The sequence below is a fragment of the Trachypithecus francoisi genome, unplaced genomic scaffold, assembly GCF_009764315.1.
Source record: "Trachypithecus francoisi isolate TF-2019V2 unplaced genomic scaffold, Tfra_2.0 Lachesis_group8, whole genome shotgun sequence".
Lineage (NCBI taxonomy): Eukaryota > Metazoa > Chordata > Mammalia > Primates > Cercopithecidae > Trachypithecus > Trachypithecus francoisi.
In genome coordinates, this window is record NW_022681473.1 from 68,834,140 (window position 1) to 68,854,582 (window position 20,443).

General features: G+C 41.1%; 1 protein-coding gene across 3 annotated transcripts in view; it reads right to left on the reverse strand.

Annotated features, from left to right (window-relative positions):
- Positions 1-20,443, reverse strand: part of INTS4 (integrator complex subunit 4) — a 110,278-nt gene that overhangs the window by 46,195 nt on the left and 43,640 nt on the right. For all 3 annotated transcript variants that reach the window (XM_033205904.1, XM_033205905.1, XM_033205903.1), the window contains 3 exons: positions 12,265-12,336; positions 9,686-9,860; positions 671-876 (listed from right to left, as the gene is read on the reverse strand). In XM_033205904.1, the coding sequence (XP_033061795.1) occupies positions 671-876; positions 9,686-9,860; positions 12,265-12,336 (453 nt within the window). The remainder of the gene's footprint in view (positions 1-670; positions 877-9,685; positions 9,861-12,264; positions 12,337-20,443) is intronic.

Consider the following 20,443-nt stretch of genomic DNA (forward strand, 5'->3'; position numbering starts at 1 on the left):
GAGGTCGGGAGATTGAGACCATCCTGGTTAACACAGTGAGACCCTGTCTCTACGAAAAATACAAAAAATTAGCCGGGCGAGGTGGCGGGCGCCTGTAGTCCCAGCTACTTGGGAGGCTGAGGCAGGAGAATGGCGTGAACCCAGGAGACGGAGCTTACAGTGAGCCGAGATCGCGCCACTGCACTCCAGCCTGGGCGACAGAGTGAGACTCCATCTCACACACAAAAAAAGACATTGCTCCCTCTGTCCGGTACCCTTTCATCCTACCACCAGTGTCACTTATCCTTTAAAAAAGATGCACTTCAGCTTGAGTGACAGAGTGAGATCCTGTCTCAAAAGAAGAAGGAAAAGAAAAAGCCCAGTTAAGTCCTACTCCTCCTTCAAATGTCCACTACAGCACTTCCTCCTTCTTCCCAACCTCACCTCAGCCAATTCAGGTTAGACACTGTATTCTTTAGGCATCCTATCCTTTCTTGATCACAGAAAGATCAAGCTTATTCAAATTTCCTGTTTCATAGTCAATTTCTTCCATTTTTGGGGGGTGGGGTATGGTGAGAAAACAGAACTGTGCTGACTGATATACCGTTCTGTCACCAATGCCTAGCACAATACCTGATTTTAACAGTGGGGCTAGGGATGAATTAATGAGTAACAAACTAGAAACACTCACCTCTAGCACAGCCAGGACCGTGTCAAGCTGATCTTCTCGGAGGGTGATGTTGTTAGAGATTTTTCTCATGGTATGTATGGACTGCAGACGTACTTCCTCAATTTCATCGTTGAACATGTCAACTAGGAAATCAAGGCACTTCTCAGCAAAAGAGGGTGAAGACTGGGCCAACATGCAGAGGGCCTCCACAGCAGCAATACGAACCTCTAGAAAAAAGAGAAAAAATAAAATTGCACATCAGGCTGGGGACAGTGGCTCACGCCTGTAATCCCAAGACTTTGGGAGGCCGAAGTAGGCAGATCACTTGAGCCCACCTAGGAAACACGGTAAAACTCTGTTTCTATCAAAAACAATTTAAAAATTAGCTGCGTGTGGTAGTATGTACCTGTTGTCTTAGCTACTTGGGAGGCTGAGGTGGGAGGATCACTAGAGCCTGGGAGGCAGAAATTACAGTAAGCCAAGGTCGTGCCACTGCACTCCAGCCTAGGTGACAGAACGAGACCCTATCTCAAAACAAAACACAAAAAAACAAATTAGCCAAGTGTGGTGGCACATGCCTATAGTCCCATCTACTTGGGAGGCTGAAGCAGGAAGATCACTTGTGCCCAGGAGTTTGAGGCTATAGTGAACCATGATCATGCCACTACACTCAATCCTGGGTGACAGAGTGGGCCCCTGTCTCAAAAACAACAACAACAACAACAACAACAAAAACCCAAAAAACAAAAAACAAAAACTGCACATCAGCCAGGTGCAGTGCCATACACCAAAGTCCCAGCTACTCAGGAGGCTGAGGTGGGAGGATCATTTGAGCCCAGGAGTTCAAGGCTGGCCTGAGCAACACACTGAAGGCCTATATTTTATATACATAAAAAGTAACTCATATCAAATTAAGAGCCACGGGAAAAGTCCAAGATGGATTCCTTCTCCTTCAGGCTGTCTTCTATTCTCTACTCCTCTCATTCTATAAACTCTCCCTGGGAGATCTCTATGCCCACAGTTTCACATACCACCCACCTTAACATTGATCTAAGAACATGGAATTTAGTATCACAAGGGCTATGGCTTAAATCTGACTCCACATATGTGTGAAGTCGCATGTCTGTCTATATTAACTTCTTGAAAATTAAACTGTCTTACTTATCTCAGTATTCCAACCACAGTACTTTTTAAAAAGTTGGTTAGCAAATCATGTTATCATTATTATTAAGATTAAAGTAAGGCCGAGACGGGCAGATCACAAGGTCAGGAGATCGAGACCATCCTGGCTAACACGGTGAAACCTCGTCTCTACTAAAAAATACAAAAAGCTAGCCGGGTGAGGTGGCGGGCGCCTGTAGTCCCAGCTACTCGGGAGGCTGAGGCAGGAGAATGGCGTAAACCCGGGAGGCGGAGCTTGCAGTGAGCTGAGATCCGGCCACTGCACTCCAGCCTGGGCGACAGAGCCAGACTCCGTCTCAAAAAAAGAAAAAAAAAAAAAGATTAAAGTAGACTAAATACCATTGTTCCAATTTTAGAGGTAAGATTCAGCAACGTGGATTAACTTGCCTCAAAGCAAATGAGGGTAGAAATAGGACTAATACCCAGGTCTGTTGACTGCAGGTTAAAATCATATAGTGGTTAAGGATACATTATTGGAATGATAGAGGTCTCAGAGCAAACTGTAGTGAATGATCCCTCCACTAAGTTGGAGGGTGATCTTAAATAAGTAACTTCCTGGCACCTCAAATTTCTCACCTGGTAAATGGAGATAATACTCATTTCCTTACAGAGTTGTTAGGACTAAATGAGATAATACAGGTAAAGCACATAGGGACTCTGCCTGGCATATTTTAAGAGCAATAAGTATCACTTACGGTGTAGATTTGGGTTCTGTAAGCACCCTTAAAACAGGGACATGTCTTCGACCCCTTGGTATGCTCAGAACATGTAAGCAATAAAGCCACTGATCCGAGGAAACCCTTTCTTCATTCACTAATAAGTGGGCCCTGCACACGTACTATATGCTAGGTGAGGTACCCATAAGGGCTAGGATACAAAGATGAGAAATGAGTAAGACACAGAAAATGCTCGCAAGACTTCTATACATGGTTGTTTTTTCCTAGTGATTCCCATATGCTTCTGTAACAAAACGGACTATTTCAAAACAAAACAAAAAGTACCTAAAATTGTGGTTAAAACTCACAAACACAATTTCCTCTTTGTATAAAGAAAGGTTTTATAGACATGTTAAGAGTAGAGTTACTACATTAAAGACAGATAATTCAGGTTTTTCTTGGTAGTTATGAATTCCTCCTTTTCATCAAAAGAGAACAATTTTCTTCACTTCACAATAATATAATTTAAACATGAAATTGCTAATTATAAGGCAAGCTAGAGATAAACCCAAGTATGTTAAGTGGATCTTCCTCCTAGAATTTTATCCATTACACCACACTGACTCATACGTAACCTTTGCAAGTCCACCAAGGCAATCAGGAAGGAACTTCTGACCAGAAAGAGATAATCAGTGTGACCTCAGCTGATACAATTCCAAGCAGAAGCAAAGAAATGTGGTATTTTACTTTGCCTGAACAGCCAGACTATAAGCAGGTAAACTGACATTTTCCACTGAACTTTTTGGAATGTTGAAAATATGTTGACCAGGCATGTCACACCTGTAATCCCAGAACTTTGAGAGGCCAAGGCGGGAGGATCACTTAAGCCCAGGAGTTTGACACCAGCCTGGGCAACACAGTGAGACCCCATCTCTATAAAAAACAGTTAATTAAAAATAAATAAATAATATGTCACAGACTCCCTATGGGTACAGAGCAGAGAAAAGGAATCTACTATACTACATTTTAAAAAAGACTGATCCTCAGCATCTGCACATGTACAATTGGGTCCAGATTTAGCTACTTATTAGCTTTGTACTTAGTGCTAAAGATACAAAGATGAACAAAAGCAAGACTATCCACCAGGCTTACAAACAAGAACAGTTAATTGCATTACAGAGTGATGACTGTTGCTATGGAAAAGCACACGGAATGTAAGAAAATGCATATGAAGAAATACAGCCCAATCAATGGGATCAGAGGTGGCTTTCTGTAATACGTGATCCCTAAAAACAATACCTAAAAGAGCTGCTAAGCCAAAAGAAAGAAAAAGGCCTTTCTAGAAGAAAAGCTGCATGCACAAAGTCCCAAAAAGGAGGGAGAAGATGGATAAATTAGAATACTAGAAGTATGTGAGGCACTACACTAGAGTGAACAGCCAGTGAAATAAGGCTCCATTTCATTCCCAGCAATGCACCCCTAAAACCCAAATTTACCCAGAATTGTATAAATGTGATAAAATTAGAAAGCTGTCACACCTGATACCTGGTTATGGTATACTCACTTTTTTAACTTAAGTTAATTTGATTACATATTAATAACATTTATAACACAAAGGGTAAGTGCTTGAGGAGATGGGATACCTATTCTATATAATGTGATTATTTCATATTTCATGCCTGTATCAAAATATCTCATGTACCCCTTAAATACATATACTAGTATGGAACCAAAAAAGAGCCTGCATAGCCAAGACAATTCTAAGCAAAAAAAACAAAGCTAGAGGCCTCATGCTACCTGACTTCAAACTATACTACAAGGCTACAGTAACCAAAACAGCATAGTACTGGTACCAACACACATATACAGACCAATGGAACAGAATAGAGGCCTCGGAAATAACACCACACATCTACAACCATCTGATCTTTGACAAACCTGACAAAAACAACCAACAGGGAAAGGATTCCCTATTTAATAAATGGTGTTGGGAAAACTGGCTAGCCATATGCAGGAAACTGAAACTGGATCCCTTCCTTATACCTTATACAAAAACTAACTCAAGATGGATTAAAGACTTAAACATAAGACCTAAAACCATAAAAGCCCTAGAAGAAAACCTAGGCAATACCATTCAGGACACAGGCATGAGCAAAGACTTCATGACTAAAACACCAAAAGCAATGGCAACAAAGCCAAAATTGACAAATGGGATCTACTTAAACTAAAGAGCTTCTGCACAGCAAAAGAAACTATCTTCAGAGTGAACAGGCAACCTACAGAACAGGAGAAAAGTTCTGTAATCTATCCATCTAACAAAGAGCTAATATCCAGAATCTACAAGGAACTTAAACAAATTTACAAAAAAAAAAAAAACCAACCCCATCAAAAAGTGGGTGAAGGATATGAACAGACACTTCTCAAAAGAAGACATTTATGTGACCAACAAACATAAGAAAAAAAGCTCATCATCACTGGTCATTAGAGAAATGCAAATCAAAACCACAATGAGATTACCATCTCACACCAGTTAGAATGGCGATCGTTAAAAAGTCAGGAAACAACAGACGATGGAGAAGATGTGGAGAAACAGGAATGCTTTTACACTGTTGGTGGGAGTGTAAATTAGTTCAGCCATTGTGGAAGACAGTGTGGCGATTCCTCAAGGATCTAGAACCAGAAATACCATTTGACCCAGCAATCCCATTACTGGGTATATACCCAAAGGATTATAAAATCATTCTACTACAAAAACACACGCACACGTATTTTTATCACAGCACTATTCACAATAGCACAGACTTGGAACCAACTCAAAGGCCCATCAATGATAGACTGGATAAAGAAAATGCGGCACACATACACCATGGAATACTATGTAGTTATAAAAAAGGATGAGTTCATGTCCTTTACAGGGACATGGATGAAGCGGGAAACCATTATTCTCAGCAAACTAACACAAGAACAGAAAACCAAACACCAGATGTTCTCACTCATAAGTGGGAGTTGAACAATGAGAACACACGGACACAGGAGGTGGGGGGGCATCACACACCAGTGCCTGGTGGGGGGTGGGGGGCTGGGGGAGGGATAGCATTAGGAGAAATACCTAGTGTAGACAATGGGCTGACGGGTGCAGCAAACCACCATGGCACGTGTATACCTATGTAACAAATCTGCACATTCCACACATGTACCCCAGAACTTAAAAGTATTAAAAAAAAATTATTTAAAAAATCTTAATGGCAAACTGGAAATTGTGTAAGTAAATCATATAAATGTTAAAAGTGACAAAATTCAGTTGTAGAAACTAAACAAAGCAAAAATGCTAATAGAAACAAAATAGGTTTCAGTTACTCAGTTTAGAGTAAAATAGGTTTTAATAACTGGACTTCCTCATTATCCAACATTATTTAAATTGTAATTCATATTTTAAGTTCACAGAGAATCAAAAAGCAGAGGTAGCTTTATTTACTTTCTATATAGATGGAACATTTTAGAACAAATGATAGGATAACCCAATTCTTATATCTACTGATGAAAAACTGTCTTTCAAAAATAATACTCTTGCCCTTCTAAGAAGTAGTTCTATCCTGAGGTATGATTTTATAGGCATTTTTAAGACCTGGCACAGGTCTCTGGCACAAATTTACTGTAAAATGTGGACATTCAACATTACCTTACCAGGTCTGTTACCCTTGCTGATAATGAAGAGGCTGGAATCAATCATCTCAAATCACTGAAATTCTGAGATCTACGTGAGACAGAGAACACATAATCACAGGGCTTTATAGGAAGTCTATTACAAGATGGAGGACTAGCTTTATCCTCTAAGGATGAGACAGAGACGAAATATATGAAACAACAGCATTCCAGACACTGGGCATCTGGCAATAAAGGACTGCAGTCCCTGAGAGATGGGAAATAAATGAGGTGATCTCAATGATTACAGCAATTAAGTTTAGAGAGACTCCAGGCACTAAGTCTTCTCTCCCTGAGTTGAGAAGATTGAGCTGGGAGTTTGGGAAGTCCAATGTGGCGAGAGTTCATAGAGCAAATTACTGGAAAGGAGAGAACTACACAGAGAGACAGAAAGCTTGGGAGATCTGCAGACGGTTGCCTCAAGTCTTCAGCTGAATTCTGATCTGTGAGACAGAGACCATCTGAGGCCTGGAAAAGAAGCACTCAAAACAATGAGAGGAAACAATCTCTAGAGCTCACACAGGGCCTATAAAACCACAGTTAACTTAGAAGAATTTTGCAGCCAGGTGTGGTGGCTTACACCTGTAATCCTAAAACTTTGGGAAGCCGAGGCGGCCAGATTGCTTGAGGCCAGGGCTTCAAGCCTGGCCTGGGCAACATGACAAAACCCTGTCTCTACAAAAAATACAAAAATTAGCCAGGTGTGGTGGTGCCCACCTGTGGACCTAGTTACTCGGGAGGCTGAAGTGGGACAGTCATCTGAGCCCAGGAGGTCAAGGCTGCAGTGATCTGTGACTGCACCTTGGCACTCCAGACTGAGCGATACAGCAAGATCCTGTCGAAAGAAAAGAAAGAAAAGAAAGAAAGAAGAAAAACAGAGGTTTTCTCTAATCCTGCCTAACAAAGTATAAGACCTGAAAAAATGGATCCCAGAACAAAGCTCAAAAATATTTATAGGAACAAAATAATGTTCAGTATCCAATAAAGTGAAATCTATAACGTCTGGCATCCAACTAAAAATTATCAGACATGAAAAGACACAGGATGGAATATATACAAGATAGAATAATATATAATACAGGAGGAAAAAAAATCAATCAAAACCAACCTAGGAATCACAGATATAATAGACCTAGTAAACAAGGATAGTAAGACAGTTATTATAAACATATTATCTGTTTACAAAGCTAGAGGAAAGATTAAGTATGTTAAGAAAGACATGGTAGATACTAAAAAGACCCAAATTCTTTCTTCTTTTTTTTTTGAGACAGGGTCTTGCTCTGTCACCCAGGCTGGAGTACACTTGTGCAATCACGGCTCCCTGCAACCTCTAACTCCTGGGCTCAAGCAATCCTCCTGCCTCAGCCTCCCAAGTAGCTGGGACTAAAGGCATGTACAACCATGTCTTGCTAATTTTAAATTTTTTGTAGAGATAGGGTCTCCTTATGTGGTCCAGGATGGAAAAAACCCAAATTCTAATCAAACTTCTAGAGACAAAAACTACACGTCTGAGATGAAAAATATACTGGGTGGGATTAACATCAGATTATATCTTGCAACACTCAAAAGACAAAGCAATAGATACTATCCAAAATCAAACAAAGAGAAAATAAAAACTAGAAAAAAACAAAAGAAAGAGAAAAGAATAGAGCATCAGTGAGCTGTAAAACAATGTCAGTATCCTAACGCATGTGTAATTAAAGTCGCCAAAGGGCCCGTAGAGTCAGAGAAATTTAAAAAAATAATAGTGGCTGGGTACAGTGGCTCACACCTGTAATCCCAGCACTTTGGGTGGCTGAAGCGAGCAGATAAGTTGAGCTCAGGAGTTTGAGACCAGCCTCAGCAACATGACGAAACTCCATCTCTACTAGAAACATAAAAATAAGCTGAGAGTGGTGGCGGGCACTTGTAGTCCCAGTTACTCGAGAGGCTGAAGCATGAGAATTGCCTGAACCTAGGAGGCAGAGGTTGCAGTGAGCTGAGATCACACCAACACACTTCAGCCTGGGTGAAACTCTGTCCCCACCCCACCCCCACCCCCCAAAAAAGAGAAAGAAATAAATAATAGCAAAAAAAAAAAAAAATGTCCAACTGTGATGAAAACTATTTGATTCAAGAAGCTCAACAAACTCCAAGCAAAAGAAACATGACATGAACTATACTATACCCAGGCATAGCATAATCAGATTGCTTAAAACCAGTGATAAAGATAAATCTTAAAAGCAGCTGGAGATAAAAAAACACATTATATACAGAGGAAGATAAAAATGACAGCAAATTTCTCAACAGAAAACTAGGGAGCAATATCACTAAAAGACTGGTAGAGGCCACGCACAGTGGCTCACGCCCACAATCTCAACACTTTAAGAGGCCAAGGCAAAAGGATCACTTAAGCCCAGGAGTTCAAGACTGGCTTGGACAATATAGGGAGGCCCCGTCTCTACAAAAATATTACAAAATTAGCCGGGCATGGTGGCACGTGCTTATGGTCCCAGCTACTCAAAAGGCTGAGGTAGGAGGATTGCTTGGGTCCAGGAAGTCAAGGCTTCAGTGAGCTGTGATCACACCACTACACTCTAGCCTGGGTGACAGAGTGAGAACCTGCCTCAAAAAATAAAAAAGACACTTGGAAAAAAAAGTTTATTAATCTAGAATTGTATTTCCACAAAAATATATTTCTGTATGTATGTATGTATTTATTTTTTGAGACAGAGTTTTGTTCTATTGCGTGCCCAGGCTAGAGTGCAGGGGCACAATATCAGCTCACTGCAACCTCTGCCTCCTGAGTTCAAGTGATTCTTGTGTCTGAGCCTCTCTAGTAGCTGAGATTACAGGTGCATGCCATCATACCGGCTATTTTTTGTATTTTTAGTAGATACAGGGTTTCACCATGTTAACCAGGTTAGTCTTGAACTGCTAGCCTCAAGTGATCCTCCAGCCTCAGCCTCCCAAAGTGCTGGGATTACAGGTGTGAGCCACCATGCCTGGCCCAAAAATATCTTTCAAAAATGAAGGTGAAATAAAATATTCATCAGTCATATAAAGGCTTTGCAGTCAGACATACCTAGGTTTAAATCTTGCTCTGTCTCTTACTAGCTGGGTAAGCAATATCAAGTTACTATTTTTATTAATACCAATTTTAATTGCCAATTATTCAGTGTTTATTATAAATAGGCACATGTATTATGCCAACTGCTTTATGTGTATAGAACCTCATTTAATTCTCAGAACTCAGAAAGATAGTTATCATCATCCCTGTTTTATAAAAATGCTGGAATTTAAATACAGACTGACTGAACCCAAATCTCTTGCTCTTCACCATTGTCTCATACTACCGGGGTCTCTTCTGTGTGTAAAATAAAAAGCATAGTAAGTACTTCCCAGAGTTTCTGTGAGGACTAAATGAAATGATACATGTGTATCACCCAGTACAATGCCAGACACATAGCAGTCACTCAATTAAAGAGTGTTATTGCTATCATACAGTCATACTTACCATACATCTCATCTTCCAACCCATGAACAAAAGCTCCACAAGCTCCCGATTCAATCAAGTTCACAGCCCCGGTATCTACTTCTTCCTTGGGAGCATCATCTCCCCACTTCCTGCCACTGGAAAACTCCCCTGAACTGTAAAGTTCCTTGGCACGCTCATGTGCAGTACGTTTCCTCTGCAGAAGACAACAATAATTACCAATTGTAGGAGGTTCATGAAGCAACGCTAAGATGAACCCTGAGAACATGGGAAGGCAGAAAATAAAACTGCTCTTTGAGAGTTACGTTTGTAAAAATTATCAGTAGTTCATACAAGAGAAATGCAAATTCAACTTAAAATGAAACCAAAGCCTTGCCGGTCTATAATAGCTGAAAATACCTAATTAAAAAGGATAAAGATAGCTGAAGAATGTGTTAAGAAAGTTGGTTACGTTTGCTGTGGCAGCAACATAGGAAAGAGAGAGCCAGAGAGGCAAATAATGGCAGTGCCCCTCCAAACACCATCTTGGGTAGACAACACATTTACTCTAAGAAAACAATTATCAGGCAGGGTGCAGGTGGCTCACGCCTGTAATCCCAGCACTTTGGGAGGCCAAGGCAGGCTGATCACAAGGTCAGGAGATTGAGACCATCCTGGCCAACAGGGTGAAACTCCATCTCTACTAAAAGTACAAAAATTAGCTGGGCGTGGTGGCGCGTGCCTGTAGTCTCAGCTACTCGGGAGGCGGAGATTACAGTGAGCTGAGATTGCACCACTGCACTCCAGCCTGACGACAGAGCGAGACTCCACCTCAAAAAAAAAAAAAAAGAAAGAAAAGAAAAAAAGGAAAAGAAAACAATTATCTTAAGTCTTAGTAAAAGTATTTTTCTACTTGGCAACATTGCGTTCTATTTCAGTTACAGTACAGTCACTAATCTAGTAAACTCACTTTACACAGAGATTGCCTAAGGTGGAATATACTGGTTGGTGAAAAGTAAGTATCCAGTCCACTTGACAGTTATGGTTCTCATCACAAATGAGTGACCTGGCACTCCGCTTTATACATCAGCCTCTCATGGAAACCCCCATCTCTAAAAAACTACAAAAAATTAGCCAGGTGTGGTTGTACACACCTGTAGTCCCAGCTACTCAGGAGGCCGAGGTGAGAGGATCACTTGAGCCCAGGAGGCAGAGGTTACAGTGAACCAAGATCACGCCACTGCACTCCAGCCTGGGTGACAGAGCGAGACCCTGTCTCAACTAAAAAAAACCAACCAACCAAACAAACAAACAAAAAAACATGCACAAGAAAAAGAGCTGAGAGACATACACCAAAATGACCAAAGTCATTACATTAGGGTAGCAGGTATATGGGTAAATTGCTTTCCTTTCCCTCATCAAAAATTCCACAATCTTCATATCACTTTTATAATCACTTTTATAATTTTAAAATTGAGGTACTAACAATGAATGTACATATTATTTTCTCAGACTCAAATCTGGTTCTGCAAACCATGTTAGTGAACCATCACAATCAAAGCTTAAGGGCATTTCATAAGAGGCAGTTGGGGCCAGGCACAATGGCTCACATCTGTAATCCCAGCACTTTGGGAGGTAGAGGCAAGAGGATTGCTTGGGCTCAGAAGTTCAAGACCAGCACAGGGAACATAGTAAGACCTCATCTCTACTAAAGATTAAAAAAATTAGCTGGGCATGGTGGGGCATGCCTGTAATCCCAGCTACTCAGGAGGGTGGGGTGGGAGGAATGCTTGAGCCCAGGAGATCAAAGCTGCAGTGAGCTATGATTGTGCCACTGCATTCCAGCCTGGGCAAGAGCATGAGACCCTGTTTCAAAAAAAAGAGGAAAAAATGGTGCGGGGTGGGGGGTATTTTGTTACTGTTTGGAGAAAGGCTTTACTCACTCTTCCACGATAACTGCTGCTGAAAAGGAGTCCTAAAATGTCATACCATCTCACAAAATGAGAACAGGCCTTTGTAATTCCTAACAAACAGAAAATTAGTCTTTTGGGGTTTTCTGGGGTTTTTTTGGTTGTTGTTTTTTGGGGTTTTTTGGAGACAGTGTCCCACTCTGTTGCCCAGGCTGGAGAGCAGTGGTGTGATCTCGGCTCACTACAACCTCTCGTCTCCAGAGTTCAAGCGAGTCTCTGCCTCAGCCACCCAAGTAGCCGGGACTACAGGCACATGCCACCACACCCAGCTAATTTTTGTTTTTTAGTTGAGATGGGGTTCACCATGTTGGCCAGGCTGGTCTCAAACTCCTGGCTGCAAGTGATCCACCTGACTCAGCCTCCCGAAGTGCTGGGATTACAGATGTGAGCCACTGCACCTGGCTTAGAAAATTAATCTTGCCTCTTTTTTGTAAAGCATAACCTGTGCAAATTATTTCATTACAATAACACAAAATTTAATGAAGTCACTTGTTATTTGCTTCAATTTACTAAGATTTTTAATTAAAATGTAATATAGTTATCATACATTAATTTAACAAATGCTGCTAAGTTAAATCAACACAACTCAGCATACTGCCCCCCTATATTGGTTACAGAAACCCAGTTTAAACAACAAAGAATAAAAGGTACCCTCAGATCTGACATCAGCTTCTTGTCAAGGGTCTGCTCCAAGAAATGAGAACTGACTTGCTCCATAGAACCCTATAAAAAGAAAGAATCCAGAGCATATAAAGCAACTTTTATGATTTGAATATTATCTTAAAATTCAAAGTCTGTAGCCAATTTAAGTGCATAAAGATAACATTATTCATGACAGTAAAGATGCTATGGGTTCTGAATCATCAGGAAAATAAAAATATTAGCAGCAGCTAACACCTAAATAGAGCTTACTATGTGTCACGTACTATGCTTTTTTTCCCCCTGAGATGGAGGTTTGCTCTTGTCACCCAGGCTGGAGTGCAGTGCCATGATCTTGGCCCACTGCAACCTCCGCCTCCCAGGTTCAAGCGATTCTCCGGCCTCAGCCTCCCGAGTAGCTGGGATTACAGGTGCCGGCCAACATGCCTGGCTAATTTTTTGTATTTTTAATAGAGATGGGGTTTCACCAAGTTGGGCAGGCTAGTCTCAAACTCCTGACCTCAGGTGATCTGCCCACCTCGGCCTTCCAAAGTGCTGGGATTATAGGCGTGAGCCACCGCACCCGGCCACTATGTGTCATGTACTATTCTAAGGGCTTTAGACATATATTAACTCGTTTAAATCTTCTGTAACTATAACCCTGCAAAGTAAATACTATATTAGTCCCATCTTATATATGGAGAAAAAACATAAAAAGATTAAGTAACACATTGACGGCCACAAAGAGAATAAATTCCAGAGCCAGTAGATACACCCAGGCTTCAAAATCCTTTCCCTTAACGACTACTCTCCACTCCTTTTCATTCTTCTTTCCATTCCTCTGTTCATTCATTCATGCATTCAGTTAAACAAATATTTAGCAACCATTCAATTATATGTCTACAGTTACCAGGAACAAGAATACAAAAATAAAAAGACAACAGCTCTACACTCAACAATATCACAGACTAGTAAGGGAAACTGACAAGAAAAGAGATTACTGCAATATGATATGAAATGTTGTAATACACATCTATGAATGATGCCATGGGAACGGAGACAACAGGCAGGTGCAGGCAGGGAGAGGTATACTTGGAGAAATGAAAATCACAGTGCAAATGCCAAGTGGGAAATATTAAGTGGTTTTACGAATGGAACATAAGATAGGGCTCCTGAAAATGAGGCAGTACAGATAGGATAATAAAGAGCCTCATTTGCCATAGTAAGGGGTTTGCCTTATAAATAATTATTACATAATCCCTGTTAAACATCTAATGAGCTCAACAATGTAAAAAATATTTTACTTACATTTTTCAAGTTTATTCTTCCCAATAATCCCATATACCTCTCATTTCCATTTTCTAGATGAGAACTGTGGCTGAGATTAGGCAACTTATTCATTTCAAGTAAGAGAGGACATAGATATATATTTCATAAAGCCCATCTTGCAAGAGTATGACTAATGGACCTTAAGAAATCAAAATGAAAGCAAAAACACCAGTTTCAGAGGCTGTTGGAGCAGGTCCTAAACATTAAGAAATTTAACTGAGATCTTCTCTAATTCCTAATAAACATGGAAATGCTTACACAGGCTCAGATCTTTTCTCTAATCACATTTTCCATAGAAAATTACGTGTTCTTGAGGAATGTCCTTACTCAAGTTAACACCTTTCCTATGATTCCACAAAAACAACTGCTGTACTATTTTGACTGAAGTAGTTTCAAAACCACTTTTTCTTTTGGTACATAGATCTAAGCCAATGTCATAGCTAACATCCATTTTTTAAATCCAAACAACAATTTTATTAATAAGAACTATAAATGCTTAAGACCTCCTAAATCTCTCTCCAGTTTTACCACCAGCATTAGCTGTTGGCTTTTGCCTACTAAAATAAAATTTTCATGACTTCACAGTAAGTTGCTTCATCCATAATTCCCAGTGCCCTCCTCCAATGCCCTCAGCTGAGCGCTCATCCAACACAGCAACACAGAGGGAGTACTATGCAAATCTGTGCCCCGCCAAATTAAATATCATTACTTGAAATAAATTTTCAATGTCACCTAAGAATAGGTGAAGCTTTCCATTTTAAGTCTACAAACACAAAGAGCCCTATAGCATAGTAGTCCACTTGAAAAATGGTGAGATGTCTATTACTGCAGGACCTGTGGAAATGGAGAAGGGATGGATTTAGGGATGTCAAGAAGGCAGAACTGATATGAGTTGGTAACTCAATGGATGTGAGACACAGAAAAACTATTCCCACATTTCTCTAGTTCATGACTTAGCAGATGATAGTATCATTTATGAAAACATAGAGAAACAGATTTGTACCAAAAAGATAATGAGTTCATTATAAAGTACACCTTACAGGCCAGGCACGGTGGCTCACGCCTGTAATCCCAACACTTTGGGAGGCCAAGGTGGGCAGATCACGAGGTCAGGAGATCAAGACCATCCTGGATAACACAGTGAAACCCCGTCTCTACTAAAAATACAACAAATTAGCCGGGCGTGGTGGCGGGCGCCTGTAGTCCCAGCCACTCAGGAGGCTGAGGCAGGAGAATGGCGTGAACCTGGGAAGTGGAGTTTGCAGTGAGCCAAGATCGCGCCACTGCACTCCAGCCTGGGTGATAGAGCAAAACTCCATATCAGAAAAAAAAAAAAAGTGCACCTTACCAATCAGAACAACAGCTACATTCTGGCATACTTTAACCAAGACAAATATGTTTAGATTAAGATGAAATCTCTCCAACTGTACTACTAGCACTACTTAACAACCTAAATTTAGGTAGTTAATGCTACGAAAACCTTACTTAACACTGAGAAAACCATTTCACCAGAGAGCCTTATTAAATGTATGTGAAATTTAGATACAGGATATTTAGCAATTATCACACCTGCTTTAAGAACAAAAACTGCCGGGCGCGGTGGCTCAAGCCTGTAATCCCAGCACTTTGGGAGGCCGAGACGGGCGGATCACGAGGTCAGGAGATCGAGACCATCCTGGCTAACACAGTGAAACCCCGTTTCTACTAAAAAAATACAAAAAAATTAGCTGGGCGAGGTGGTGGGCGCCTGTAGTCCCAGCTACTCGGGAGGCTGGGGCAGGAGAATGGCGTGAATCCGGGAGGCAGAGCTTGCAGTGAGCTGAGATCCGGCCACTGCACTCCAGCCTGGGCGGCAGAGCGAGACTCCGTCTCAAAAAAAAAAAAAAGAGCAAAAACTGCTCAGTTAGTACAAATAACCTAAGTCTATGCAACTAGGTGATAAGTACATTAGACATAAAACTGCCACTAACTAGGAATATCTGCATTTACCCTGGGAAAGACCAGTCATGGGAGACTTACAGGCACAAAAGCCTATAATCTAAGAGTCTGAAAATGTTGTAATTTTTAAGGTCAATGACTTCTTAAGGCTTATAAAAGTAGTGACTGTATTCTAAATAATCCCATGAATGCGCTTACTGGGACATCAAGTTTCTTTGCCCCACAAATAGGACAGTTATAAATAAGTAAAAGCTAACCTCTTTTACATGGTTTTGAATTTTCTGATATAATTTTTCATCCTGCTATAAGCCAAAGGGATTGGAAACTATTCACTTTTTAAGCAAGATGGACTCGAGTTTACAAAGCTAAGTTGTTGCAGAACCTGGCTTCTGTTTTCCTCTCCAACTTACCTCGTTACAGATCCCCTATATTGAACACTACCCCCAACTAGGAAGCACTAAACTGCTTGTAGTTTAGTATGATATTGCAGCTTAGTATATTGCTATGCATGATAATGTACTGCTTTTATATCCCTGCTCATATTTTCTCTTTCCCTGCATCGCTACCTAGTTACTCATCCTTCAAAACTCAGTTCAGAGATCAGCTCCTCCAAGAAGCCTCCTGTGGTTGTGGTTGGTGCTCTTTCCTATCAGTACCAGGTATTCTTATTCACTGATTAGCTGTCCCTGGCCACCTGACTATCAACTTTGTTGAAGACAGAAACTGTCTTCAGTGTTTGTCGATTTGCTGAACAGGTGATCTAAAGATTATACAGGTTGAACATCCCAGTTCCAAAAATCTGAAATCCAAAACGCTCAAAAATCCAAAACTTTTTGAGTACCAACATGATGGTAGGAAATGTTCATTGGAGCATTTCAGATTTTGGATTTTGGAGCATATTTCAGATTTGGGATGCCCAACAAGTAAGTATAATGCAAATAAAATATTCCAAAATCCAAAAACAAAACAAAATCCAAAACACTTCTGGTCTCAAGCATTTTGGATAAGGGATACTCAATCTGTATGCAGATTTGTTTTTTAAAAAATGGCTTACTAGAGTTACCTGGCACACATCACCCATGACAAAAAGGAACAAAAATAACAAATAACTATATTTCAACTAAAATGACTGTAGATACATGCTGCTGAGCACCAGAGAAAGGGCAAAATCCCTGTGGAGCATGAAGGCTTCAGGATAGCACCACAGGGAAGGGAGTGAGGCTTCCTACCTACCACACTGTCTCCCTTGCCAAAATCAGCTTAAAATCAGAGGAACTTCTTACAGGGAAAAAGTAGGCTGGAGATACTTATCAGTGGTCTCCACTGCTGCCACAGGCACCAGCAATTCTTGATAAAGGAGAGTCCCTAAGTCATCAGTGGCCACAAATCCAGTCTGGAAAGTAGCCAAGAGATCATTCAGCTGTATTGCCTCAGAGTGGGAGCCCACCTTGTCCTAAGCTACTGTAGCATGGCACCAAGTTGAAGCTAGACTTACTACTCGTATGCATCCTGCCCTGGGGACTAGTAGCAACTGACTCTCTTCATCCCTGAGAACCCGCCATCATTCTACCATGATCACACGATGGCCTGCAGCACCATAACCCCATCCACATAGAGTCTAGGTCAAACAGAGTGACCATGACCACAGCATCAGACCCCACACAGCACTACCAACCACTCAGAAAACAGGCAGACCTGCACAGCAAGGAAGCCATCAAATAGACAGCTGGCAGTGCTTTACCCAGCACCCCTGTACCATAAAAACATCTGGGCTGCCAAGCATGCACATGCCAGTACTCAGCCAAAAAGCCAATCCTGCAGCAGCCCTACTGCCTCTCACAACCCGTCACAGAACCACCTGCCCACGCCCTGCCTGATAGCTGGTAACTCAGTGGTCCTGTCTACTAAACCAGGCCACGATAGAGTCCTACAGCACACAATCCAATCCACAGGTCCTGTCGTAGCCCTGGCCCCCCACCATAGACTGCTGCCAAACTGCCCAGCCCCACTAAGCAAAAGCACTTGAGCCCAGCTCAAAGTAATAGCCAACCAGGCAATAGCCCCATCTCCCTAGATAGCCACACAGCTGCCCAGCAGGCTGCCCCAGCAAAAGCCTGAGCCCAGCACAACAGCCACCACGGCAATAACTACTGCCTCCCTGGAAAACCAGACAGACAGCCTGGCAGCCATTTTAGCCTGCACACGTCGTGCCCAAAATCAGCTTAGCAACCTCACTTGCCCAAAAATCAGCTCAGCACCCTCATCTATAGCATCACCATCGCAAACTCCCATAGCCTAGGCAACTGAAGCAATTGCAAACATCACTGACTAGGTGTATAGCTGAAGATTATAGCGGAAGCTGACAAGGAGTGTTACACCACCCACTGAGTCCACCCAGAACCAAAGGCAACACACCATACCCAGCTAATACCCTAAAAACCATCTGCAGGAAAGAGACTGTTACTATATATTAGCTACTCAATAAAATTGAAAAGAGCAACTATTCTACTAAATGCACAGATATCAACATCCAGTATCTTGGACACGATAAACGAAAATCAAGGAAACACGACACCCTCAAAGGAATACAGTAAGTCTCTTGACTGGGCGCAGTGGCTCACATCTGTAATCCCAGCACTTTGGAAGGCCAAGAGAGCCAGATAGCAGGAGCTCCGGAGTTCAAGACCATTCTGGGCAACATGGCAAAATCCGTCTTTACAAAATATACAAAAATCAGTCAGGTGTGGTGGCATGCGCCTGTAGTCCCAGCTACTCAGCAGGCTGAGGTGGGAGGATCACTTAAGCCCAGGAGGAGAAGGTTGCAGTGAGCGAGATCCTGCCACTGCACTTCAGCCTGGGTGACAGAGCAAGACCCTGTCTCAAAAAAAGAAAGGAAAAAAGTCTCCAATGACAGACCCCAAAGAAAAGGACACTTACAAAATGCCTGAAAAGGAATTCAAAACAGTGATCTAAAGGAAACTCAGTAAGATACGAGAGAAAACAGACAAACAATTAAATGAAATCAGGAAAACAATTCATGATCTGAATGAGAAATTCAACAGAAATCAATATCATAAAAAAGAACCAAACAGAAATCTTGGAGCTGAAGAGTTCAATGAAAAAAATAAAAATAGTATAAAACTGAGAGCTTCAACAATAGACTAGGATCAAGCAGAAGAAAGAATTTCTGAACTTGAAGACAGGTCTTTTGAAATAACCCATTAAGAGGGGAAAAAAAACAAATAAGAATAAAAAAGAAAGCCTTGGAACATATAGGACATCAATAGACAAACAAATATTTGCACTGTAAGATTGCCTGATGGAGAAGAGATAGAGAAAGGCACAGAAAACCTATTTGACACAATGATAGCTGAAAACTTGCCAAGTAGTGGGAGAAATACGGACATCCAAATTCAGGAAGTTCAAAGGTTCACAATTAGATTTAACCCAAAAAGATCCTCTCCAAGGTACATTATAATCAAACTATCGAAAGTCAAAGACTAAGAATTTTTAAAGCTGCCAGAGAAAATTGTCAAGAGAATCTCCATTACCATCAACAGGTTTCTCAGCAGAAACCTTGTAGACCAGGAGAGAATGGGATAGTATTAATATATTCAAAGTATTGAATGCTACAATTAGAAACAAAAGGACAATAATCACTATCATGGCACACACAAAACTATAAAACTCACCAGTAAAGGTAAACTCATAAATCACACAGATCAAACCACAGTGATACAATATGTCATGTAAAATTTTCAGTCTGCTAGTATGAAGATTAAATTCAAAATGGTCAAAAACTACAACAGCTACAAATAGTAGCTAAGGAACACATAACAGATGAAGAAGAAAATTAAGGCAACAAAAATATAAATTGAAAAGGGGAGAGAAAAAGTCTAGGGTCCTTTTATGTAGCCAAAGTTGAGTTGCTATCAGCTGAAAACATTCTATTATAACTGCAAGACTTTTTTCCCCCTTGAGACACTCTTACTCTGATGCCCATGCTAGAGCACAGTGGCCTGATCATGGTTCACTGTAGCCTCAATCTTCCAGGCTCAAGCAATCCTCCCACCTCAGCCTCCCAGGTAGCTGAGACTACAGGTGTGTGCCACCATGCCCGGCTGATTTCTTTTTTCTTTATTTATTAGAGACGAGGTCTCACTATGTTGCCCAGGCTGCTCTCAAACTCTTGAGCTCAAGTGATCTGCCTCCCAAAGTGCTGAGATAATAGGCAAGAGCCACCACACGGGCCTAAATGAAGACTCTGCAGTAACTATGTAGAAAAAAATTGCAGCAGATACACAAACAAGAAAGAGAATGAAAATAAAGCTTAGCCCCACAAAAACCCACTAAATCACAGAGATAAACAACAAGAAAGGAAGACAAGAACAAAGGATCTCCAAAAGAACCAAAAAGTAATTAACAAAATGGCAGGAATAAGACCTTATCTATCAATAACAATCTTGAATATAGCTGGGTGTGGTGGTTCATGCCTGTAATTCCGGCACTTTGGGAGGCCAAGGCAGGCAAATCACTTGAGGCCAGGAGTTCGAGACCAGCATGGCCAACATGGCAAAACCCGTCTCTAATAAAAATGCAAAAAAAAATTAGTTGGGCGTGGTGACACATGCCTGTAATCCCAGTACTGGGGAGGTTGGGGCACGAGAATCACTTGAACCCGGGAGGTGAAGGTTGCAGTGAATTGAGATCACACCAGTGTACTCCAGCCTAGGTGACAGAGTGAGACCCTGTCTGAAAGAAACAAAAAAAAAAAAAAAAAAAGAAGAAGAAGAAGAAGAAGAAAAAAATCTTGAATATAAATGGATTAAATTCCTCAATTAAAAGGTACACTACAGCCTGGGCAACAGAGCAAGAAAGAAAAAAAAAAGGTATACATTGGCCGAATAGATTAAAACACAAAATC